Genomic DNA, 26,289 nt, shown 5'->3' with positions numbered 1-26,289 from the left:
ACAATACTATACGAGCGAACATCAGGCCCTTAGCTGCTAAATGAAATCTCACAAATGGAGCTTCCACTGCAGCTTTATACTGGTGGCCACTCCTATTACTGACACTCACTTTACAATTAATGCAATGCCCAGACACAAAACATGGATGTGCACATCAACCCACACATAAATGTTGTCAACACTACAAAATCTTCAAAAAGGCTCAGTACATAGGTCCTTCAAAAATAATCAATTATATCAGTAAGAATGACCCTTTAAACACAGTATCTGGACATAATACATGCCATTCGACCTGCTTTACATACATAATCATAAGAAGGTGTGGGCTTCCATTATTATGACATTAGTGCAAGCCTTACTGCTCCAGTGTTACAACTATGACTTCGGGTAGGACACACTGCATTATAGAGCAGTTTTTACATGCCCCATCCATGTATATTAAACAGGAAATACTGCAAAAGATAAATAAACTTACGCCTATTATTTCTTCTGACGCGTTTCTTTCTTTGTAGTTCATTCAGGCGTACTACAACTTTAAGACTCCTTTCCCATTGGTGGCGGTAGTGAGCACGAAGCTTGTCTGCTTACCAGCAAAGAAGAAGAAGCAGCGCCAGGAGGAAGCAACATTGGTTGGTCACATAAGGTGGGCATTGTTCAGAGATAATCAGTGGTAAAAACCGGCTAAAGCAAGCGTGTTGCTGTCGATAGGGTGCTGCGTTGCGACAGAACTGCATGTACACTAACTGCATGTTTCATCCAGGACAAAATCCTAATTATTTAGTGCCGTTGTTTTCCTTTTTCACCATGTTTATCGGAGCAGGGTGTCTTCGTAGCATGGCATGGACCGGCTGTCGAAGGTCATTATTTGGTTAAGTTAAATAAAATACCTGCTAATTCTTATAATATTCACACACCATTATAGATTAATAAATAAATTATTTAACACCTTTCAAACATACTGCTAACGTTAGCAAGTAATCTGAAAAGCAGTGTCCAATCGTTGCCACATGCCTGCTATATATGTCAGTAATTAATCACAATGTAATTCTAAATGAGAAAATTACTCGTTAAAATACGTATTTGTAATTGACGACCTTAGCTAAGCTTAAATTCGTAGACTGTTACTGTAGCTTATATTATCTATATACGTAATTTACTACAAGATTAGCTTTGGAAGCGACGTTTTCTTTTTCTTTTTTTTCTCGTGGTGAGGTGTTTTAACACATTTGGTAACCCAAGTAATTTCTGACCCAACTGTATAAGGACTTTGGTTGTAAACACGTTGTATAAATCTTGTATCATATTGATGCCATAGTTTGATAGATTTCTAACATACTGCTGGTTCATTCCATTTAGATGTGGTCACATTAATATTTATATTATTATTATTATTATTATTATTTACTTCTTTGCCCAAATATAATACATGAATAGTAAATAATCACAGATTGGTCTGTTTATGAAACACATAGCTGTCGATATTTGATGATTGTATAATAATTTTGCAGAATAATCTGTAAGGTTTTCTAATAGAAATGGCTTATAAATGTTGCTGTGTTTGACAGCCGCTATCAATATGAATGCTTGAAGTTTGTGAGAGAGAGGGGGGGACGGGGTTCCTAAGGGAGTCCTCACAGTCCTAAGCAGATCACAAAATGTCATGGATCACAGAATTTGGTGTTGAACCAATTTTGTGTTGACAGCTCCTTCTGGAGGTTAGTGTGTCGACAATACTTTGAGGAGCAAACCTAATCCTGGATTACCCACCACATAAACCTCACTGCAGTTGAAGACAGGGCTTTAAGGAAAGCGGCCTTACTGGATACATGGTTTCACTTCGTCGTTATAACTGTAAACATGGGTATACTCGGAGCAGCAGTCACTGTTGAGTTGGACATTTTTCTGCTAATTTTTTGCCTTCAAGTCCTTCCCTCCTATAGTATCTTCTCCTTTCCAAGGTTATTGCTTGGACCTGTGCTAAATGTGTGTGTCAGTGTATGTTAGACTCCAGGGCACTAATGTGAAAAACAAGAGCAACTCCTCTAAAATACTGCATATACTTATGATTTGCACTTTTCTTTTTTTGCAGAATGGGAAATTTTACGTCCGCTACTGCCGGGGGTCTCTCCAGCACAGCATGTGTACAGTTTGTTCAGGTAAGTAGATGTTAACAAATCTACCTCCTGCTGTCTTGTGACTGTTGCTGTAGCAGTGTGCAGTCGGTCCTTCTATAAACAAGTAGATGAATTGTGTTTTTTCTCACATCTCCAGATTAGCTTTTTCTTTTTATATTTTTTTTAAATATATCCTGACAGATAAATATTAACAAAATTACATAATCTTTTTGTTTCTTCTATCAATTGTTTTTTTCAATTTTTTAGGAGGTGATTTCACAGAACTGTGTTGTGATATTTTCCAAGACCACCTGCCCATACTGTAAAATGGCCAAAAATGTGTTCAATGAAATTGGTGCAAACTACAAGGTGATCGAACTGGACGAGCACAACGATGGGAGGAGACTACAAGAAGCCTTAGCTCGGATGACTGGTGCCAGAACGGTAAGAACCTCACATTAGAGGCCAAGCCCACACTCTAGATGTCACTGTTCCACTCTTTTTTTGGCTAAGTATCACTGTATCTCTGTTTCAATCATGTTCACTCACTCTTTTCACAAATGGTAAAATAAATCTTGTACGTTACACATGTTTACATTCTCCAATTAATAAGGTGAAGCAGTAATTATAATTTGTTTGTGAAGGTACCTAGAGTCTTCATCAATGGGAACTGCATCGGGGGAGGCTCGGATACCAAACAGCTCCATCAACAGGGGAAGTTGTTGCCTCTCATTCAGCAGTGCACCCCATGCTGTGCTGAATTCAGTGCAGATGGCTCAGGCAGTGGACACTTTGAATCTGCTAAATGACTAACCGTTCTTGTAGTTTTTTTCAATCCTGTATTTATTAAAGATTTGGTAGGTCTCACGCTACATGTTGTACATTACCTGAACAAATCTGTGTCCTTTCTGTATCAAAATTCAGTCGGGACTTGATGTCTATTTTGCAAATATTTTGCTATGGGGATGTATATTATTATTATTGTTGTCATCATTATTATTATAAATCAATATTTTAACAACACCTGTGAACCTTTAAAATTTAATTCATGGTTGTTTTATTGGACTTTAAGAAAGTCGTGAATTTGCTAACATGTCATGCGTATTTTAAATGTGCACATCAGTATTTTCACATATTAGTGGTTTTTATTTGGATCAATTTTACATGGAAGAAAACTTAAATTTACACAATGCAAATACTTTTTTGTGCTGCTATCAATGAATGTTTGCATATAATTCATGTGAATAAATAGTATATTTTCCTTTTGTTTATCAAAGTATTTTCTGTTATTGTAGACTATATTTAAGATTTCAAAGGAATTTAGTTTGCCAAAGAATAATACTCATTAAACAGCCTATGTTTTTTGTAGATCGAAAGTTTGCCCATTTTCCATAAACGAAAATGAATGAATGAATGAAAAGCCTGTTAAAAGGTTGTGATCATGTTTGCAGTATACGTCCACATTCCTGTGGTAGCGCTTCAAATGTCAAAACAGTCTTTGCAGAGGGGTGGATGTTCCGCTAAATTTATTTAAAAGCCCCATTTAGAATGATCATTTACCTACTCAAGATTCCCCATAAAAAACACCATCACACATTCAGCTAAATAACGGCAAATACTAAGATGTAGGTAGTTGTATCAAGTATTTGCAACCACCTACGGTGTGGGTCAGTCATCAAAACAAGCGCACCCACCCAGCCACATTGCACTGCATCGTAGTGAGGTCACAAAACTTAATTAGCTTCACTGGAAGGTACATTGCTAAGCTACTATCATCTGAAATATTTGCGTGTAGGAGGTTGAATTACGAACATTTTGAAGAATGTCTGGAAGCGCAGGAGAGTGGTGTCTAATGGAGAGTGACCCCGGAGTGTTCACGGAGCTTATAAAAGGTTTTGGTGAGTGTTTCGTAGGGTAACGCTGGCGGTTCATTCAAGGTAACGTGGCTATGCGACAGGATAGCTAGCTAAGCTAAGCTACCGGGAAGCTAACAGTCACTACCCAAATTACCCTTTGCTGAATTTTCTTTCATGCAAAAAATGCAGTTATCACAGCCTATGAATATTCAGCCGATATATAAATGTTCATTTATTTAAAATATTGCATTAAAATACCCCCATCCTTAGTTCGTTTAGCAGAGCAAGCTAAAATGCTAGCATTACTCAGCGTCGAAAACAACGGCGCGTGAAACAGTTTTGAATTTTGGCATTTGTTTTGATTTGTTGTCATACCTGCAAAAACAGGTAGCTAAAATGCCCCAGTGTAGGGGCTCGCTATGTAAACATTTACAACTTTTTACTGACTGATGCAATGTTTGTTTCTGTCAGGCTGCAAAGGAGCCCAGGTCGAAGAGATTTGGAGTATGGAGCCGGAGAACTTTGAAAACTTGAAGTAGGTTGATGCAAATTATTTGATTGTTTTGTTTGCATCTGAATGCAAACCTCAAAAGTCTATTCTGTTCCAGACCAGTTCACGGGTTGATTTTCTTGTTCAAATGGCAACCTGGGGAAGAGCCTGCAGGATCTATTGTCCAGGATTCACGACTTGATGAGATCTTTTTTGCCAAACAGGTGAAGTAAACATTGATTTATGTCTGAACAAGTCATTCTGGGACACTAAATATGGATGAACAAGTCTTGTACACGTAAAAATGCCAAAAAGACAAACAAAAAAGACAACTTGTTTGCCTCTTAGTTTATGCATGTTATTCACTTTCCTATATGAATTAGGGCTGAGATGATATGCTTTTCTCTCGATTCGATTCCGATTTTTTGGGTGCCGATTCAATTTAAATTGCGATTCTCACAATTCTTCGATATTTCTGATTTTTGTAGATTAAAAAGAAAAAATGAATGGAAAAATCTTTTTTTGCTCATCTTTTTAATTTTTTTTTATTTCAAATAGGAAAAAAAAACAAGACAGTAGCCAGAACATCATTCTGCTGCTATAATGCCAAGAAGCAAAAAGAAGTAAAATTACAATAACAATAAGGCCCTGCCATACTTCGTACGACTCGGACCCTAATAAAGGAAGTAAATAAGAAGTACAAAGATCAATAAAACAATCAAAATGAAAAAGAAAATTATAATTGATTAGAAAAAAATCTATGTTTTGTTTAAAAAAATATTTTAAAATTGTAAAGCAAAAACAAATCCCAATTTTTGATTTTTTGATTCGATTTTCCCACCCTTAATATAAATGCTATTTAGTGTCCAATTGTTATAAAATGGTTTAAAAAAATCTACTGGTCAATAATATATTATGATATGTATGTATATAATATAAATATTGTATATAAAAAGGCACCTTAGATAAGCACAGTCTGTGAAGCAATGTGCTGAAATATACTTTTGACTGATTATTGCAAAGATTTGGACTCTTTCATCATTATAGTATCATTAAGAAATTCAGTGGAACTGAGTACTTTGCTGTACACAAAGAACACTGCTCAAACCTTCAGGCAATATAGTATCAAAAAAGTTTTGATTTAGTAATGAAAATCCCAGCATGGGTTCAGTTTCTGAACACTGCTAACCATACCATCTGTAAATTCTGGTTCAACTTCTGTCTTGGTAAAAATACATCGTATAATCCAATAATGTCATGGCTTTCTCTGAACCATACTTTATTTAAAGAAACACGACAGAACTTTTGCTGTTTTCCCAGTCTATAGCTAATACTGCATCCTACTTGACCTGTGAGCTCTTTCCAGTGACAATGACTAGTTTTCTGTCTTTCCTTTTTATAATTTTCTTGCATCTCTTTGCTGAATTACTCGACGGTGTGCGTTCAAAACAACCAGTGTGTGTCCATTTTCTAGTGTGTGAAGCAAAGCAAAGCTCTGTTGCAGTGTCACGCAGCATCCTGGATGAAAATGTTGCATCGTGCGAGTTCTTAGCCTCAGGCAGCAGCGGCTCCAGAAATGCACATGATGGATGTCACTGTGTCATCAAACAAGTTTTAAGGTCAGAGAGTTACATAAGGCATCTTAAAAATGGACTGAGGCAAAGTGGAAAACTGTTCTGTTGTGAGAATAAGAATTCTTTCTTCTGTCATGAGCCTAGAGGGGAAAGCCACATGGTCCTCCTCCTCTTTTAGCCAAGAGGACTGTCTGGATTTCAGCACTCGGCTGAAAAGTATTTCTGATAGAATGGGGGGTTATTGGTGTCTGTGGAACTGGCAACTTGCACATCTGAAAAGACACCATTAATCCTGAAAAGACAGCTTACTATCCCAGAATGCAGCGTGGTACAAACAAAAAGATGGCCGAGGAGAAAGCCCATTACTTTAAATTCCGTTTTTTGTTATTTTTTCCCCAGATAATCTGAGCTTTAGTCAGTTATAGACAATAGTGTCTTCATCACAGCTGCTACAAAATCTGTAGAAAATTAGAATAGCTTGCACTCTTTCTCTCTACTTTCTTAATTGTGTCGTACTGCATCCACCTCCTCAGTTTTGGAGATTCCTCTTCACCTTCAGTTAGAACATACCAGCCGCAGTTGCACTCTGCTAGGCACGTTTTAGATAGTTTTGTACAATTTTTGTACAGTTTTTTCCTGCAGATGCAAGTTTTTCTGTAGTAGTTTCTGTAGTTGACATGAAATCTGCTGCCATTTCAAAACCCGTGGTTGTACTTACGTCCTTCCTTCCTTGGAAGTTTGTACTCCCAAGTCAGATTTGTCAAGTCCTTACTATCAAGTGTATAAGTACGTTCTAAGCGTACTTGATTTTGAGAGGTTTGTAAGTTTTTGCACGACGTCTTGTACACCGCATCCAAACTTCTCTGGAATTTGGGTTGTGGGAACCGATGACTCAGGCAGTGCATGTGCTGTGTCTGCTCATTAGGGCTGCAACTAACGATTATTTTAATAGTTCACTGATCTGTAAATTATCTTGTTTTTAATTAGTCACGATTATTTTTCACACCCACCATCTCTGCTTCCAGTTGATGGAGCTTTTTTTTATAGCTCCAGTATGTTTTACCCCCATCTCGTCATTTGCATCATATAAATGTCACCCTGATTAACAGTCAGTCACTGCATAATGTCCTTTAGTAAGTTAAAAGAATGACTCCTGAAGCATTTGAATAACAAATTAAGCTGAACATCTTACTCCTCATTTATTTTGAAAAATTCAAACTTAGCTATAGTGTCATATCCACACTATACAGAATTTACCTTTAAAAAAAAAAGCAAAGGAAACTCTGGTCGAGCATGAGAAACTATTAACCTGCCTTCTGGTCATGTCTTGCAGTCACATGGTCAACTTCAAATAGGCTTAATATTTAATAAACTTTTTGAAGTATAGAAATTCATACGTCAATTACACCCAAACAATTGGACAAAAAGGAAAGCATAAAAAATATTTTCCAGATACAAAATAAAGTGCAAAAGCCTATTTAGTAAACAAAACAAGCTGCCTTATTGGCCAGGTTTCACAATCAAACAGTTCAAATAAAGCCTTGTGAAAACAGAACAGATTTGTTGAAGTGCTGGACTGCTACTTAAATATTATCTGCATTGCAGTTCAAGAAGGTCAGCATATCTCCATGTTCTGAGTCGAGGCTAGCGCTCGTCTTGAGCACTATGTTCCCAGCAACAGAAAAGAGGCGCTCATAGGATGTGGAGGTAGCTTGTAATGCATTGGAATGATTGGGCTAAATCTGGCAATGTTGGGTACTTGCTCTCGTTGAACTTCCACCAGGACAGGGGACACTATTTCTTTGAGATGGGGTGCTCACCGAAGTAAATCAACACCTTTGAAGAGAGAAAAGATGCAAAAGCCTGGGCTTAAAAGATGTTTAATTTTATCCAGAGTTCACTGATAAAACAAACAAAAACATACCTCATTAGTGATTTGTTGGTTGTTTGATTCCTATTGCTGAGTCTCACCATCAATGTCTGAATCACATTCAAGAAGTGCATCTAGGGTTGAACCTGAACTGTGTTTTTTTGCCAGCTGAGGCTGTGGCATGCTCCTTGTCTGATGGTGTGACCTCCCCTCTACCAGGCTGGTTCCTCCTCACAAAGGTATTCTGAAGGGCTAGAGCTTGTACTCTATTCTGCACACTGAACCTCTGCTCTGGAAACTTTGGGTCCTGTGCAATGATTTGCTTGCTTGGATAATAATCTGAGACTGTGACAACTTTGGACCAGTGTTGGTTCATCTCTGTAGAAGCAGCAGTCTGGAAATCCTGCACTGGGGCAGCATCATAGGCAGTGTTAGTCGACTTTAACAGTCCTCTGAACAGAGGAGGGAAGGAAGAGAAGGTCACATACTTTTTCACCACTCAAATAACTTCAGCCTCAAGAGATTTTGCCAGTTCCTCTAAGAGGGTTCACTGATCCGGTATTGTTTACCTCTCTGGGTTACTGTTGGGTCAGACATGGCTGCAGTCAGAGGCTATCTCTGCTCCAGTAGGCGGGTGATCATATAATAAGTGCTGTTCCATCTGGTAGAGATATTCTAGATTCATTTGTTCTCTGAAGTCCCCATCTGGTTCTGTTTGGTCCTCCATTGGTTTGAGACCAGTTCACTTCGTTTGAAGAGATTTGGCTGCTCCTAATACTTTATTGATCGGAGTTTGTTTCAGTGCATGATTAACCACCAGTTGTACAGCGTGTCCTGGACAACGGACAGACAGCCACCCATGCATCTAAGATGTTTGCAGCCAGCACAATATTGGGGGCATTGTCATGCACAATGCCTACAATTTTGGAGGGAGGAATTTCAAATTTCTCTAAAGCTTCCTCAGTCCAGTTGGCTGTGTTGGAGGCAGTGTGCCGTTCCTCAAGTGGCGTTGTGGTCAGATATGTGTTTTTTAGCTCTAAGTTATTTAAATAGTGACAAGTAATGCCCAGGTACGCCTACGGAGGCCCAGGCATACCTGGGCCTCCGTAGTAATGCCCAGGTATGCCTGACAGCTGGTCCAGGCATCGGCTGTCAGGGCAGTCTTTCCATTTGATGATTTTAGAGCATCTTTTATCAGACCAACACTTCTCATATTTTTCCTCCATGAGCTTTGTAAAAGAAGGCTAAACATCGTCTGGATTGAATGTCTTGACCATTTCCTTGAAGCCCTTACCTTCAACCATTGACAATGGCCTCATATCGTACACCAGCATGTTAAGAACCCTATCAGTGAGGACTCTGGCTATTTGAGGTGTGCAGACGCATTTCTGTAGGACAGAGTCATCCACTCGACTTTGCTTTGAATTTAAAAATGGCAAAATAAAAACAGATAATGAGGCTATAGAATTTATGGAAAATATGGACTTCCACACCACAGCACATGCATACAAAATGAATAAATTCATTTGACTCTTTCAATGTTACAAATAAATTTTATCTATTCGTGCTGTGGAATTATATGTTACCAAACAATGAATATGCCTTGCATGATCCGTCAACCAACAGGCTAAAACCCTAGGCTAGGTAGGCTAGTTGGTGGGAAAATCAGATACGTTGGGATTAACTGTAACCATTTCTAACTGACCGAATGAGAGGTGTTACATTTTAGTGATGCTGTTGTGTGCTGCTGCCGTCTTGTAGAATTACGTTAGCTGAGTGGTAGGCTGCTTGTTTTTAGGTCTTCAAAGTGGTTACATATAATGTTTGCACTGTCAGGGAAACTAAACACTTCTACAATGCTTTGTTGCACTTAAATGATTGAATTAAAGATGTTATTTTTTGTGGAATTTGTTCTAAATTGTGCCAACTGTGTGGCAGACTACACTTCATCTGTTTTGCCACTTTTAGGGTGAAATATTCCCAAACTTTGGAAATATAAGGCCTGATCCTGTTGTCATTCTGACTGTTCAAGTTGCACCGCCATCAGTTTGTATTTTTTCTTCGTTGGTAAAGAACGCAGACGCTGCACAAAATGACAACCACAGCTCATTTACTAACCACAGCATACACCATGGTTGGTAAATGGCGTTAAATTGTCTGGCGCAGTGTTTGATTAACAAAGCCACTACGGGCGTTTATAACACAATGCATCAACTATGAAATTTTGCATCAATTAATTTTAATTGTTGACTTTTTAGACTAATCGTTGCAGCCTTACTGCTCATAGATCTATAAGTGCAGAAATAGAATGATTTTTTTCTGTCTGTCCATTTAACAATTTACCATTCTGTGGTTTCTTTTTTTCAGGTTATCAACAATGCGTGCGCCACCCAGGCGATAGTCAGCGTCCTTCTCAACTGCTCGCATTCTGACATGTTGCTTGGAGACACGCTGACAGAGTTCAGAGAGTTTTCACAGAGTTTTGACGCAGCTGTACGTTTGTGGTATTTTTGGTTCATAATGTTGCACTTTTTTATGGAAACTCAAATGAGATAAAAGCGTCTTTGTGCTCTTTTCTATATCTAATTTAGACTAAAGCTATTCAGAAATTGTGGAATGTTCTTGAAAAGCTATTTCGGCACAGAACCTGTGACCAGAAAAGGATTAAATGAGAGGCCTTCTGCACTTTTTCCCCCACAAATGCATTTCTAAGACTTCCACAGGCAGCAGTCTGATTATGCTTATTTTCTGTTTAGATGAAGGGTTTGGCTCTCAGCAACTCTGAAGTGATCCGACAAGTTCACAACAGCTTTGCCAGGTAAGTTTCTGCTCATATCACTTCCAGCTGGAGAGGTTTGGTTTGGTTGACTGTGTAACAACTTTCTGAATTGTAATAAATAGTATATAACACACATAATACACAAATAGTCCTTATTTCTATTTTCTAAGGTAGCGATGTGATGCTGTTCCAGATGATGCACAGCATTCGTGTCCTCTGTGAAAAGCAGATTAGATAGACTCGGCACTGTCTTGGATGCTCCTTGTAGATGTGCGACAATACAGCAGAAACATAGAAGCAGAAGTTACTTGTACTTTAGAAGAACGATACACTGAACTAGTAGTTAGAAGAGCGATAATGCACTACAAACACTGGAACTCTGCAAGACATGCTGGATGTCTGAGCCAACCACCGGGAGAAACACGGTGAAGTCCGCGCTGCCACCTTTTAGAATAAAGAAAAAACGGGAGAAGAAAAACATTTTGCAAAATTTTTAGACACACAGAGGCATTAAACATTTCTTACATTAAGTTAGTTTCCATTTGTTGTGATTTTCTCTGGCGCTATGGACTTCCTACGTCTATACCTTCAGTAGCATTTTAATAATTTGCATGATTATTTTTTCAGTGTATTGTAATTTTTGTCTTGTAGGCAGCAAATGTTTGAGTTTGACGCAAAGTCTTCTGCAAAAGATGAGGACGCCTTCCACTTTGTGAGCTACGTTCCGGTAAATGGCAGACTGTATGAGCTGGATGGACTTCGGGAGGGACCAATTGACTTGGGTGAGCTGAAAAATGCTGTTTTTTTGTTGTTGTTTTTTTGTTTGTTTTTTGTTTTTTTTTTTATTTTGCTTCAAAGTTGCAGTACAAAATATTAACGTACATGGCTGATGAGTCTTCAACGTTTTAATATGATGTATGTATGTAATATACATTTCAGGAATTTTTTTTGTTTACTTCACATGTGTTCATTAAGAGCTTTTCACACGAGGAGCATTTTGCTTGTTCGTGTCCTATGGAACTTGCGTAATGAGGCGAATATCTTTACTCTCCTCCATCCAAGCAACTGGCAACATTTGTGCGTGTGAAACTTTGTCCTCATTCACGTAGACTTGCACACATGGCTTGAACATTGGAAAAGGTTCGCCTTTTGTCGCTGTCACATGGAAGTACAGCCAATTAGCGAGGACTCCATTGACTGATCGAGTAGACCTTGAATTTTTCCGGGTCTGCCATCAAATGATGACGTTCATCATCGTGTTGTAGTAGTTAGGAGCAATATTTCTGTCCTTCCAATATCAGAACCAATAAAATTCCTTAGAGACATGTGATCTGAGAGCACGATGCACGACCCTGCTGCTGTTTGTCTCGTCTCGTGTGTTGAGCCCATTACGCTTTATTTCTGTTTGTCACCAGGTGCATGCAGCCAGGAAGACTGGATCAGCGCTGTCCGTCCAGTAATTGAAAAGAGAATACAAAAGTAAATGTTATAAATAAATGCTCTATTAGAGTTTTAGGTTGATATAAGACTAAACGGTTACTTGTTCCCTCATCAGGTACAGCGAAGGAGAGATCCGATTCAACCTGATGGCCATCGTGTCGGACAGAAAGATGATATACGAGAGGAAAATCGCAGAGCTCCAGACTCAGCTCACTGAGGTTTGTAGCATGCATTCAGCACTGATGTGGCAAATAAAACTTTGTACTCATTCAGCTGCAATGGATTTGATTTGATTTTATGTGTTCAGCATCATCTTCAAAGTTTAAAAGGTTTCAGAAGTATAGGAGTCTTAAGGTGAATATCATGTTGGGAAGTAGTTCATGAAAGCGAGAACAGAAAAATCAAATGATAACTCCTCTAATTAGTAATTTCCAGTGATTTTGTCATGAATGTTGATTACATCTTGAATACACATTTGCATTACTGCAGCAAACTGGAACTTTAAACCACTAGATGTCAGCAAAAGAAAAGTTTTTAGATGAGTGAATGTGTAGATCAGGCGAGTCCTAAGTCTGTCCTGTATGGCCGCCGTCCTGCATGTTTTCATTGTGTCCCAGCTTCAACTTGCCTGACTCAAATCAAATGGGTTCAACAGCCTATAAAGTTCCTCATAATGATTTATTAATTTGAGTTAGATATCCTGGAGTAGGGTTACATAAAAAACCTGCAGGATTGTGACCCTGGAGGGCTGCAGCTGGAGCCCCCCGGTGTAGATACATAAAAAATGAAATAACTAAGGGTACATAATGACGTTTGCCCGTCTGCAAAGCGTCTTGAGATGGCATTGCCTTGATTTGACGCTATATAAATAAAGTTGAATTTAATTGAATTGATGTTTGCCTGTTAAAACATATTTAATGCAACGGCTTTATAATGTTTTAATAGGTGATTAAATTAATATATGTTAGATTTGGTTAAAAGCATCATTTAAACAAGTTGTTTTATGTGAGCTTTATGGTTTTAATCGTCACACCTTAAACCGTCTCGTGTCAGAGTACAAATTTCTTTTGCCCTTTGCAATGAGTGAGTCTTTGTAAAGGGGGGTCTTTTCTTTTTTTTCCCTCTGTTTTCAGGATGAGCCAATGGACACAGATCAGAACAGCACATTTCTTAGCTCCATCCAGTCAGAGATCGCCAAGTACCAGCTCCTCATTGAGGAGGAAAACCAGAAACTTAAAAGATATAAGGTGGGAGACCTCCACAGAAGCGTTTTTGTTGCAGTTGTAAAGTCTTGCAGCATTTTCATGCATTTCTTTACTGCACTATTTTGTGTCCTATTTTTTTAATGTGTTAAAACCATATTAGTCTCACCCAGTTTGTTGGAACTGTGTGTTCTTGCAGATTGAAAATATTCGACGAAAGCACAACTACCTTCCTTTCATCATGGAGCTACTGAAGACGCTGGCAGAATACCAGCAGTTAATACCTTTGGTGGAGAAGGTATATTTTTCCCCCTTTTTCCTGCAGCTTCCCTCAGCCTTATTTACTATGAATTCACGTCTGCGTGAGAATAAAAGCACCTTGACATTTCGAAACATCCTCCTTCCTCCGCTGAGCATGCATAATAAAGTAATGAGCTATTTGGGTGCCACCAACAGGTTGTTTCAAGGGCTGTGAAGGAGATAATTATTTTTTTCTTCCCTGAAGTGAGAGGTTTCTGTTAAAAACAGAATAATTAACACATGTGATAATGGTATTCCTTTTAAACGGAGGGAAAAAATGCTGCTCATTGAAACGAACCACAGCGTCAGTTTCTAGTTTGTCCACTAGAGAGCAGAGTTTTCACCGTTATCCAAATAGTGAGAAGTCTGCTTAATCTGCTTCACATGTACCTTTTTTTTTGCTTTATCCACATAATGAGACATGATAAATGTAATATTATGGTCATCTGTATATGTTAATACAAATATAAATGTGGATTTGTCACCAGGCGAAGGAGAAGCAAAGCGCCAAAAAAGCGCAGGAAGCCAAGTGAACAACACCCACTTACCAGAGAAGCCTCTGATAACACACAAGCATGCAACCAGAGCCCCACGGTCTCTCTCTCTCTCTCTCTCACCCGGGAGCTGCAGATACCCGTCCACCACCTGTTATATTCACATGAACAACCATGGACGGCCTGCAATGCTCCCACTGTGGCTTCCTCTGAACCATCAAGACATGAAGAGCTGCTCTGCAGCTCCAACGCAGAGACCACCATGTCGTCTCCATGTTTGGTCATCAGCTGTAAAGCATGAATGAATGAAGGAAGGATGTGCTCAAATTGTTCTGTCTTATTTTCATAATAAAAGTGTAGATGTTTGTGAGCTCTTTGTTTTTATGAAGACCCTTCCAAAGCAAATGCCGCATTTCCAAACCATGTTTGCAGATATTTCCCTGTTGGTGCTGTTTATGCAGCGTTGGTGGAGGATCTTTGCCACCATCTGCTGCTGCTGTTGTGTCATGGCAGAGAATCTCAGGATCCAGGAAAGTTATAGTACAGTATATATCATTCAACAGTACTTGTAGAATAAATTTCATATATTCAAATTAGTGTCAAAGTTTTTGGTTGTGTTCAACTTGGCAATTATTCAGAAAGTAAGTCGTTTAGGAGGTTCAGGTCATGGAGCCAGTAAAAGTTTAGAAAAAGCAGATTTTATTCAAGAAAATATCAAGTAAAATAAACGGCATGGAATATGCTATTTACCTCTGCAGATTTATCAATAGATATATAATTATTTTTAGATATGGCTTTAAAAAGATTGTGCTGATGGAATAAATATAAAAAAAAATCAAAGATTATGTAAACACTTGGTTACATTGATGAGCTGAAATAAAGCAAGCTATCAGTGCAACAAATTTAAGGTCAATGACAGAAAAAAATAATGAAAAACTTGCTTCTGCTGGTGTTTATATCTGCTTGCCATGGCTCTGTGTGCAGGCTTGTTTACTATGGTGTCTGAATGGACAAAAAGTATGTGAAGAGAAAGCCATGCTCTTTAATGCTGCATTAGCAGCTTTGTTAGTACAACTTTTGGAATGAATTTTTTTGAACACCTTGAAAGGCACAGAAGTCTGTAAACAATATTTAGGTGGGTACCTGCAGAGCAGTCAGTGAGCAACCTGTGGCCGTTGGATCCACTCAGATAAAAATAAATAATGTCTGGAAGAATTTCAGCACCATCCGTTAACTACTGTTAGAGTTCTTCGTCCATGTTTGCCACTGAATGTCAATACTTTCACACCGTACCTTTAACACAGGTGTCAGTGCATGGTGGCGTAGTGGTTAGCACATTGAAAAGGTCGCTGGTTTGAGCTCCAGCTGAGGGGGAAGTTTCAGCAGTGGCCTTTTGTGTGTGGAGTTTGTATGTTCTCCCACACACAAGGCATGCGCGTTAGGTTAAATGCCATGGTTATCTTCTCACATGTAAGTCGCCTTGGCTAAAAGCATCAGCCACATGAATGTAGACTAGAATCTGTACCAACTCCACCAGATCTCCTCAGCCAGTTTCCTTTAGTGTTTCTCTGCTGAATGAAATCTGGTTCAAATGAAATGGCCTTCCGTTAACGTCTGCACCAGCCTCTTCACAAGCCATTACTTGAATCAGTTGTGTTGCAGCGGACAAGATGTCTCAAGCTGGCAATCATTCCTTTAGTGTTTCAGCTCCTCTAATTTTCAGTAACTTCAGCTAACAAATAAGAAATGATTTCCACTGATTGTCAGTCATCCCTCTTTACATAACACTGCTCACAGCTTTAGTGTGCATGTTAGAAAGACCTTTTTTTGCATGCATGCATGCATGTACTCTGTGTAGGAATAGCAGGAGTGGAGAAGGTTATGGCACTGCATCGACATGAATGGTGTTGACACAGAAGCTGGAGGGTGAAAGGAAATCTTGATTCAATCCAGCTGCATTGTTTCTGTTAGAATGATTATATTCTGACCAATAAACATGCAAGAATTCAGTCCAGATGGGTTCAGCCCACATTTCAACACTATCCCTATTATCAGGGTTTGTGATGACTTCACACATCGGCGCAGTCTGGAGTTGTGAGCTACTTTACTTTTAAATTAGTAAAAAATTATTAAAGTGGTTCCAGATTTAGCTGTGTTTAGCATTTTTCATTTTCTGTTACGTCCCAACCCTCTAGTGTAGCTTTGATTCATTCTTGGGTTTCATTACATCCTCTGTCTAACTAATCTTGGCAGCCCCAATGGCCTCTTCATAATTACATAATGCAGTTGGGCAGATGTTGTAAAAAAAATACCAGAAATTTGTTGAAATAATTCTTTCTTGCAGGGTTCACGAAACACTGAAACGCAATGTTATAATTATGTGTCTTTCTAATACTGTTCCCCAGGTTTGACCTCTACCAAGCATCCATGTGGCATTTATAATTTTTTTTCATGCGTGCATTTTAGTGCACTTTAAACAATGGTCCAGCTCATTTAGGTGCAAAATGTACCTACAGAAAATCTGTTTTACGTTCTACATGTTAGGAAAAATGACGCAGATCAGTACAATACACACAAAGTAACCGAGAGCTGGAACGGTTAAAATAGTCTGAAAAGCATCCAAAAGGTTCTTATTTGGATGGATTCCCACAGAAGTATGCTGATGTTTTGGATGTGTTTGCGTCTGCAGCAGTGGCTCTGATTTGTTGAGCGTCTGGACGGAAACATACAGAGAAGCCATACTTAGCTGACCTATGTGCTGCACTTGAACACAGTGTACATTTAAAGGCCTGACGCATCTGCAGTCTGCCGACCAGAGCAAGACGTGGCCTGTTTCTAATTTTGGATCCAGTGTTTACATACGCACCTCGAGTACTCCTTGGACATGATCCTAGAAGTCGGTTGCCAAGATGGCGCATGGCAACAAATGAAACCTCCACAGGTTTTACTACCAGCTCAGAGAAGACTGTGTGTCTGTTTTATCTTCCTGTCTGTCATGCCACGTGGACGAGCAAACAAAACGTCATTACAATGACAGTGTTCCAGTTCTGCTGTGTGTTCCTGAATACCTTTACTGCCACACTGCATTTCTCTTATCATTAAACCTACAAATGATCAGCGGGTGCGTACATTGTTGTTGTTATCTTTACATTTGGATGGGATGACAAAACGAAGTGGCGCAGTAGACGGATGAGGACACAGATGCCTCAAACAAAAAAATAGCCAGACTGCTGCATAACAGAACTTATGCAGGTCAAGTCTGCACGAGGGGCTGACAAACTCTTTATTTGTACAGCTCATTATTGGACTCAGATGCATGGGAAATCTCTTTGGGCTTTAGCATTTGGGCAATGAAACGATTAAGAGTAACCACACTATTAACAGCATATTTTTTAAAAATGAATTCAAGTTTGCCTGGAATGGCTAAATTTATGTAACAAGCTGTCCGAAACCTAAAAGTATTAAAATATAAAATCTAAACCAGCAAATACTGTTTGCTGCTAAATGCTAAAATTTTCATAGTTGTTAAAAAGTTCAAAGTAGTCTGAAGTTTTATTAGTTTGATACAACTAGCAGGTAGTGAACAATGCACAACACAACATGATGCAGATTTTATCTAATAACACCTCCAGGCTGGAAGAGAGTAGGAATCAGACTTACAACAGTGTAACTATAAGGAGTGTCTGTACTGGGGAAAACATATCTAACTTGCTAAATATGATTCCTTCAGTATTTTTTACTTTGCTTTACCTGAATGAATGAAGCAGTGGGTCCATGGAGAACAATTGAGAGCAGCCGTATTACTGACTACAGAAGATGTCTGTGAGAACATGCACAGGAAGGAAAAAAGGTTGCTTGCCAGGGTTTTATGCGTAATTTTGATTTTAAACATGTAACAATAGATCCAAAAACCAGCAGCTGCACATGGATCGACCTTGTCAAAGAAGAGAAAACCTGTGGAAGATCAATTATTTTAGGATTGGTGAAAGGAGGAAAGAATAAATATTAAACTGGCTTTAATTTTTCCAAATGAAACCACAAAAATCCTGAGTGAGACGGTGAATTAGTTTTCATCTTGACCATGACTTGTGCATTCAGGATAGTCCGATGGGCTCGATTCAACTGGGCAGCAGAGTCTGAAAAAACTTCCACCTCGCTTTGGTTTGGAAAATCCAGCTCATTGATTGGTCAATAATTAAAACAATATGTACACAGGTAAACAAATGCTGCGTTGATACACATGGAACCCAGAAACGGACCAGATTAAGAATGTTTATGACTCGGAAGATGGACGAAAGGCCTTTAGACAACGCTTTAGGACAGTACGCTGCCAGAGGTGGGATGGAGGACTTTTAAGATCTTTACTATCTCCATGCACACACCTGGATAACTATTATCAACAGTAGCCCTGAAGGGTCACACCAATACAAAAGCAACAACACTGCACAAGTAGACACAAAACTTTAACAGAAGTTGCGCTGCTTCTTTTAACTCGTGTTGGGTTCATTGTGGAGTGTTGCAGCTAGTTGATTGTAAAGCGCTAATTTTGCAGCTAACTGTAACATGTTGTGGCTTTTGTTTTTAGTAATTATCCCATCATGGCTACTTCAAATATAGGTGTGTCTTATTTGTGCTCAGATTATTAATGTACTAGTCAAACTTGCAGGCCAGCAGAGCGGAGAAAGAAGTGATTCTGTCGCACCGTGACAGCAGGGCGGCGGTCTGAGCAAAGAGCAGAAGCAACATCCGTCTGACCTTCCTCTTGTCAGCGTCCACGCTGGGAGTTCACAGCATCTGCGTGTGCAGACACCCCCGGCTGTCACTCAGGGCGTTATCTCCTGTGCTGCACTTTAAACCTGGTTGCCGTGGTTACTGCCAGAACGCAGCACTTTAAATGGGGAATCTTACATTCTGAAAAAGAGGAGGCACGTTGCCATGAAAGTGAACACGTAGGACGTTTTTATGAAAGTATGACGTGCGTCAGCTTTGTTCATCCTCAGCAGTCCGTTGCATTTATCTTTATGATTCTATCTTGTCTATTGTTCATGCTCACTTTCAGATTTTCATCTGTTTTGTTTTTAGATGCAAAATCTGGAACGCGCTGCATTCAAAATGACAGCTGGTGACACAGTGGAGTTGCTGCAGTTTATCTGAAACAGGAGATTCTGGAAGCAGCAGTACCAAAAGCAGAGCATATACAGCACTTTATGTCATCAGATGACCAGAATGAGTCTATTTTAAGTCTTTTCTGTGGAACTTTGTGTTGAAATATTTTGGTGACATTTAAATAAACATCAGAGAAGTTTGGCTTTGAGAACACATTTTATTTCACAAGCAGTCCAGCTGCTCAAAGCTTAAATACACATCAAACATGTAATGCAGTAGTAAAATATTTACAGTACTTTACATTATCACAGTCATTTCAGACAAAAAGGAGCAGTCAGTGGAAACTGTGGATATTGTCATATAAATTAGATTTTGTGTGTAAATTGGTGCAAAAACAACAAGCAAATAATAAAAAAAAAAGGTTACATGGGAGCTGCATGTCTCTTTCCAAAGTCTTCCAGTGGCTTCAATCACAGAAAATACATTCTGGCAGCAACGTCGGTTTCATGGGAGGTGCACACTCTTAACCTCTCAGATTTCAATGCAGAAGAACTATAACGTCACTTTCTCCCAAATGCATCGTTACAAAACGCAACAACATCAACTAATGTCATTGTGACAGTGCAGATAACAACTCTGATGAAAGTGCTGCGTTAGTCCTGTGCTCTTTCTGCAGCTTTATACAGCGTCCAGCCTCCTCAGCCCAGCTTCCTTATTGCAGTCACTCAGCAGGATGAGCTAAAAATGGCTTCACCTTTTGTATTCTCCACCCTCAGCGCTACTGTTTATACTCAGAATTTGCATTTGTGTCTATTATCCCGAGCCAGTGCCAGGCATGAACATCATCTGCTGTCACTTCACAGGCACAACGGTAAACAAATGACTTCAGGAGTGGGTGTTTGGTTTGACTAGGACTTTATATGCTTGCCCTCTCCCTTGGCAGCTGCACATAGTTCTTTGTACAGGTCAGAGTTGATAAACCTGGGGTATGAGTTGTTCTCCATCAGGCTGTAGACCTTCTTTTGAGCTTCTGCGAAGCTAGTTGACGTGGGTGCATGGAGACACTGGACGATGGCGTTTTTGGTGAAAAAGTCCAGGTTAATCTGTGACCAAAGAAACACACAGGATGAGCCTTTTGGCATTCATTCAGGAGGACAAAGTCATTAAAATCAGCTGTAAGAAAATGCATTTGTGATTACAGGAAATTCCATTACCTCCTTGGAAGCTTCACTTTTAATGAACTCCTCGTAGATGCTGTTGGCCTTGGATACCATATCTTTGTGCGCAGTTAGGGTCTGAAAATCCTCACAGGCTGTCCAAAACTCAATGTTCTCCTCACAGAACTCGGACTTCAGAAAGATATGAAAGGCAGCTTTCCCATCTACGTGTGTGTGTGATGAGGGGAGAAGATAGAGGGAGAAGTGTGTCAGTGCAGGGCTGGTGACATTCACTGGCTGCTTGCCCATTAATAGAAGGTAAAGTAGGTGCAAAGCCATTATAAGCCATGTTTTATTGAGGGCAATAAATTGCCTCTATTCATCTCCCAGTTACTATGTGACCTTTGGGAGGCTTTTTATGTAACAATGCTCCAGCGGAGGGATGAATGGTACTTACATTTATGACCGAGTAGTTTGTCAAGTGACTGCGCCCATTGGTTCACGTCATCAACACTTGGCCTGAGGGTAGAGAAGGTAGCTCTCGTAAGAGATAATTGTAGCTGAGGCAGCTACTACTTTAGTAGGGTCAGAGTAAATTCTTTCCATTGATTACCACTGTTAAGTGTTGCTATATTGGTAGTACTCTGCAAAAGCAAGTAGCTGATTATGCATGTAGGCCTCTACCATTAGTATTCTGTCACATGCTTTTCATGTAGAATTTAGTGAGTGGTTTGTTGCATTATATATAATCATGTTAGAAAGCTCACATATGTAGATAATAAGTAAAGAAATGCAAATGTATTTAAAAGCAAAGTGAACATACACAAGCTTAGAGTACAAAGTAGATAGTCCCCATAAAAAAAAAAAAAAGATTAGTTCTGTGATCTGTAAAGTAAACCGGTCTTACCTGTACGATCTATTTTTCATTAGATGCAGTATTGAATGAGAGGAATTGGTCTTCAGCAGAAATCGAATTCTGTGTCTCCAGTTTTTCCTCCTATAAAAAGAAGCATGAGTTCACTCGTCTTTCTTTCCTTTTTTAATCAAAATGCAGCTCTTTTACAAGGTCGTTGTGACCAAGAACATCCTCATCAAATGCTGTGTTAACTTACTTTATCCCCTTCTTATCTGCAGATAGGTCAGTAGGGTGCACGCAGTCAGTAAAAGCCATGTCTGCTGATGACACACTCGTGAGGTTCTCTCTCATGGTTCTGTCTCGGCTACTTCTCCCTCTTGCCTCGTCAGGCAGCTTTATAGTCTCACGTCTTCGACGTGATTGGCTCACGCTATGTTAACACAGACTCAGCCCGGTATGACTCCCGAGGCCTGAGGCAATGATAGGCTGTGATTGCATAAACATTCACTCTCTGAATATCCTGTGGGCTTCCATTTCTAAGAGGGTCAAGACATAAAACACTCAGTCCCCTTTGCTTTTTTCTTTTGTTTACTAAAATAAAGTTGTGTTGTGGGATAGTTCAAGGTTTCCCTCTTGAAAAAAGAAACAGAATTGCTTTCATTTCTATAATTATAAAGACAGCATTTTAAAATAATGATCAACACGAATCATTTTTCTTGTTTATCTAGAACAGTTATGCTGTAAATATATGATCTTATGATGTGTATGTTGATTCGTGTATGTAAAGTGCCCTGTGACAACACTGTTGTGAAGTGGCACTATACAAATAAAGTTGAATTGAATTGAATTAAATATTCCTATGAGACAAGACATTTTCTAGAATCCTCAAAACTGTACCCGCTGTGTTCATGTTTACCAAATGAATAATGCAGGGTGTGGATGCATGAGACATTGATCGTGACAGTTGTCATGCTGGTATGCTGATACATCACAGGCTGGTACGAAACAGTGATGTCATTTCCTGTCATCGTTTAGGGAGTGTTAAAAGCTACATGTGAGAACAGGTAAGGACATTTTTCACATTCATCTGATAAAACCTATCTAGAGGACAAACTGAAGACAAAGGCACTTAAGTTAAGCAACTATTAATAGCAAGAGGTTCTACATTTAGATTTAGTGGAAGTCTTCCTGCACACTCAAGATTTTAATCTAATTAAAGTCGACATAAGAAAGTACAATAACTCGGGATTATGTTGTCAAAGTCAGGTTATCAATGCCATCTCAGTGTACATGAGGAAAAATTAGGGGATGTAGTGGTTGATGCATGTCAAGTTATTAAAAGGCAAGCTCTGCTGCATGTCTGAAATCTTCCATCCAGTCACATTTAGTCAAATGGAAGTATTACACCTTACAACTTCAACCTTCAGCTTTGATTACTGCAGTTTTCAATGTGGCATCACTTCAATGAGCTTCTGCGATGTCACAATATTTATAACATGCAATAATTTTTTAAGCTCTTGTAGGGATAATGAAAGAGTCAGACCACTGCAAAAGCCTTCTGCAGAACCCAAAGAGTCTCAGTAAGGTAAGGTCTGGATTCTGTGGTGAAAACAATGTGTCATGCTGCTTGCATCACTTTTTTACTATCAGAGCTGAATGAATGGTGACATTGTCATTGTGGGATATGCTTGGGGTAAAAAAAAAAAAGTACATTGATGGAATAACCTGTTCTTTTGGAATGTTCAGGATGCCAGCCAACCTCGTTCTTTGGACACACAGTAGATCTTTCCAACCGCAGCAACCCCAGATGCCCCCACAGGCTTGTGCACTAGACACTAGGCATGATGGCTGCTCCAGTTTATCGGCTGTTTTTCTTACCCTGATGCTCTTATAGCTCCGGAACAAGATAAATCTGGACTCATCAGACCACATGACCGTCTTCCATTATTCCAAAGGCCAATCTTTGCTACCTAGCAAGTTATAGTTGTTTTTTTGTTTTAAATTAGTCTCACTGATTCCCTGCTATCCGCCCAGTTTTTAATAACATGTCGAAGAGTTTTTAACCCAGTTTTAGTAACTTCAGCATCTCTTTCGATGTCTTCTTTCCTCAGTGTCAGTAATTTGACGCTTCTGAAACAGATTAACATACTTTCCATGATCACAGAATGTGTTTTCCAACATGACTGTGCAAGAAATGAGAAGTTGCGCAGTTGAATAACGTTTTTGCAGCTGAAACCTCATCGTCTATGCAGTAAGGTGGGAGTCTCTTACCTATTTGTTTAATCCTTGTGCTGACTTTTCTTTGGAATTGCCTGTGTATCACGGCCATGGAGTGTCTTTCTTTTTTATCAATCTACTGCAGACATGTTAAGGATAAAGCTGATTTGGCTGAACAGGACTGGCGACTTCTCTAATTTTCCCTTTTTTCATGTCTTCTTTCTCTTTTTTGTATTCTTCATGATTATAAAAAAAACCAAACAAAAAAAACCAAAACAAAACAAAACAAAAGTTGATTTATCTGCACATCAACCAAAGTACTACCTTAAACATTCAATGTATGTTGCACCTGGGGACATCTAGCAGGTATAGTTGCAAGCCACTACTAGCTGAATACTCCTCACAGTGTTTGTGTTGTTATTTTGGGGTTGCCATAGTTACATAATGTGGCACCACGGTAGAAGAAGATGGCCTGTTTATTTTCTTACTCTACCAAACCAGTTTGCACAAAGTTATGGTAACAACATCACATTTATATTAATAATAAGCCCCATGTACAGAATCTGCTTTTTGCAGGTTAATGTGACCCAACTCTATATTTCATTAAACTGACAGATTAAAAACAATGGTCCTAAAACTGCAGGCAATGCAGGGATTACATTTTGCCTCTCTTATGAGGAGCTGTTCTAGAGAACAAATAAAGTATAACTGGGTCAACGATTACTCTTAAATAAATACTAATGAAACCGCTATCAATAACTCAACATGGCAGATATCATCTCCATATCCTTAATTTGAGCATTTTACAAACATAGCAAGTGCTCAGGTGATTCTGATGTCTAATATTTATTAACCTAAACCTGCAGTTGCAGTTTTATCAAACAGTTGATGAGTAGACCACATCCGCTGTGCTAACAACCAACTCCACCTTCTGTTAGCTAGTTGTTTGCATTCAAAGTGGTGATCATAAAAAGGTTTCACCATAACAGGTACAGGTTGCCTGCACGGCATTTTGTTGAAGACAATGCTCTTGCATTAAGGAAAATATAGTGTTAAGCTATAACTGGGTGGAAATGAGGTAGCACAAGTGCTGCTTTACTTAGCAACCAGAAAAAGTCCAGTGAAATCCCAGTCCACTAGCAGCATGTGCCAACTATGACATCATATTCCCGAAACACTAAAGGGGCATTTCTGTTGTGGAACAGCATGAGTATATACAAAGAATGATCACATTTTGTTCTACATTATCAATGCTATAATGCATCTGCGTCACCTGCAGCACAATGTTGTGATTATACATGGCCTCCCTCTCTCTGATGTTGAAGTTAAGAGTACTGCTGGGGGAAAACATGGTGCTCACCTCATGTGTTTATTATGATGTGCAGAGTGTGTGTTGAGCAGTGGATGGAGAGCAGAGCCAAGTTTCCACTGATGCAGGAGTTTTGTCCAGACAGCCTTGTGCAGAAGGTGATTCCCAGCACTGCTTTGCACCATTTGTTCTTTTTTTTTCAATGTTTGGAAGTTGAAGATATGAAGCAAGACAGCTCTCTTAATGGCATTAGGGGGTTTTCTGTTTTAACAGACAGCCGTTAACACGAAGAACAAGGGTCTAAATTTAGTCTGAAGCTCTGTGTGCTTTAAAAGAATATGTGCTTCAGTCCAGGAAGGACATGTCTGTTAGCCAGGCAGAGAGAAAGAACCACTTTTCTTTCATTTAGACCTAAACAATTTGGCAGTGAGAAGAAATGAAAGAAAAACAGTGGCGAGTAGTCTAACTACCCTGGTATGGACTTTCTATTCTCGCTGTAACTTGCAATTACAGCTAAGAAGCATGTGATGTGTGTAATAAAAAATAAAAAAACCTACAGAACAGCTGAATCTGGTTTCTGCTCAAACATTTAACAAAGTAACTAAAAAAATCTCTCATCCTCATGTCAAAAGAAGGTACACTACCAGTCAAAAGTTTGGACACACTTTCCCACTGGATTTAAAGGAAAAATGTGTCCAAACTTTGGACTGGTAGTGTAGCTGGAAAATGAGATGGAATAAAAAATGTTTAATCCCAGAAGGAAACTGCAGTGTTGTCAGGATTTTATTCAGTCAAAACTATTTTTAAAATGGCTTTTTTTAAACAATATAAAAATAATAAAAACAGTGATGATGAACAAGCGGAAATAACTTCAACTGAATTAATATTAAGTGTTTATTGCTACTCAGATTTAAATGAACTGCCTGATGAATTAAATGAGTTTGCAGTTTCCCAAGAGGAACTTGGTTATTGAAGAAACATACATGTTTTCTGGGACAAAATCTTCTGATTGATCCTGTTATCCTCTTCTGCAAATCAAAAGTCTGGACTATTATGATTCCACCAAGACAAGGAAAAGAAATCAGGATGAGCACATGAGAGTGTGGTGAAAAATCTGATGAAATGAGCATTTTGGAATCACCGTAAAGGAAATCTGTTAAAATGTGTAAATATTAGTATGTTACTGCAAAAGTATGATTAAAGATGGCAAAGATTGCACATATGAGAAAAATGTCTTGTTTTCCTAAAAAGATGAACAAACAAATAAACAATGCCAGGATGAACATGAATATCTAGATGAAATAATAGCACAAAATGAGATTATCTCTGAAAAGGCCATCTGATAAAGTCAAGCAGAACACAATTAGAGACGTTTAGTACAATCAGTTCAGGCGAGGTCTCCAAAATGGCCATTTTGGCATCCAGTCGGAGACCCTTAAGTTTTAAATGTTAATCTCGGCGACCTTTATGTAGCGCCCATCTGTTAACTTCCATTTAACTTCCTGCTTAGATTAGATCTTGATCC

The 26,289-nt window shown here is 39.0% G+C and overlaps 3 protein-coding genes across 4 annotated transcripts; 2 read left to right on the top strand and 1 right to left on the bottom strand.

Annotated features, from left to right (window-relative positions):
• Nucleotides 1-577: 577 nt before the first annotated feature.
• Nucleotides 578-3,375, top strand: glrx2 (glutaredoxin 2). 2 transcript variants are annotated; one of them, XM_079245284.1, is made up of 4 exons: nucleotides 578-643; nucleotides 2,090-2,156; nucleotides 2,382-2,558; nucleotides 2,759-3,375. In XM_079245284.1, exons 2-4 carry the CDS (start codon nucleotides 2,091-2,093, stop codon nucleotides 2,921-2,923), a joined length of 408 nt encoding a protein of 135 aa, XP_079101410.1. In that variant the 5' UTR covers nucleotides 578-643; nucleotide 2,090; the 3' UTR covers nucleotides 2,924-3,375. The 2 variants fall into 2 exon arrangements, with proteins under 2 accessions (XP_079101410.1, XP_079101411.1); XM_079245285.1 differs by lacking the exon at nucleotides 578-643 and adding an exon at nucleotides 646-670.
• A 486-nt stretch (nucleotides 3,376-3,861) lies between these two features.
• uchl5 (ubiquitin carboxyl-terminal hydrolase L5) lies at nucleotides 3,862-14,470 on the top strand. The gene is made up of 11 exons (XM_079244836.1): nucleotides 3,862-4,012; nucleotides 4,442-4,505; nucleotides 4,579-4,684; nucleotides 10,272-10,397; nucleotides 10,661-10,722; nucleotides 11,335-11,465; nucleotides 12,099-12,162; nucleotides 12,239-12,341; nucleotides 13,257-13,370; nucleotides 13,525-13,623; nucleotides 14,114-14,470. Exons 1-11 carry the CDS (start codon nucleotides 3,937-3,939, stop codon nucleotides 14,156-14,158), a joined length of 990 nt encoding a protein of 329 aa, XP_079100962.1. The 5' UTR covers nucleotides 3,862-3,936; the 3' UTR covers nucleotides 14,159-14,470.
• Nucleotides 14,471-19,997: 5,527 nt separating this feature from the next.
• On the bottom strand, nucleotides 19,998-21,589 carry LOC306759169 (regulator of G-protein signaling 5-like; the record flags this gene model as incomplete). Its single annotated transcript, XM_079244703.1, has 5 exons — nucleotides 19,998-20,328; nucleotides 20,440-20,606; nucleotides 20,840-20,901; nucleotides 21,290-21,379; nucleotides 21,495-21,589. 5 exons carry the CDS (start codon nucleotides 21,587-21,589, stop codon nucleotides 20,134-20,136), a joined length of 609 nt encoding a protein of 202 aa, XP_079100829.1. The 3' UTR covers nucleotides 19,998-20,133.
• Between the last annotated feature and the right edge of the window lie 4,700 nt (nucleotides 21,590-26,289).

Source organism: Telmatherina bonti, assembly GCF_933228915.1.
Source record: "Telmatherina bonti genome assembly, chromosome: 8".
Lineage (NCBI taxonomy): Eukaryota > Metazoa > Chordata > Actinopteri > Atheriniformes > Telmatherinidae > Telmatherina > Telmatherina bonti.
Note: the sequence above shows the minus strand (reverse complement) of the source record. Positions and strands in the feature narration are given on the sequence as shown.

Coding starts and splice junctions, on each gene's coding strand:
- glrx2 (XM_079245284.1), top strand. CDS start 2,091: ATGGGAAATTTTACGTCCGCTACTGCCGGGGGTCTCTCCAGCACAGCA. Junction 2,157..2,381: donor CATGTGTACAGTTTGTTCAG/GTAAGTAGATGT, acceptor TCAATTTTTTAG/GAGGTGATTTCACAGAACTG. Junction 2,559..2,758: donor GGATGACTGGTGCCAGAACG/GTAAGAACCTCA, acceptor TTGTTTGTGAAG/GTACCTAGAGTCTTCATCAA.
- uchl5 (XM_079244836.1), top strand. CDS start 3,937: ATGTCTGGAAGCGCAGGAGAGTGGTGTCTAATGGAGAGTGACCCCGGA. Junction 4,013..4,441: donor GGAGCTTATAAAAGGTTTTG/GTGAGTGTTTCG, acceptor TGTTTCTGTCAG/GCTGCAAAGGAGCCCAGGTC. Junction 12,163..12,238: donor ATTGAAAAGAGAATACAAAA/GTAAATGTTATA, acceptor TTCCCTCATCAG/GTACAGCGAAGGAGAGATCC.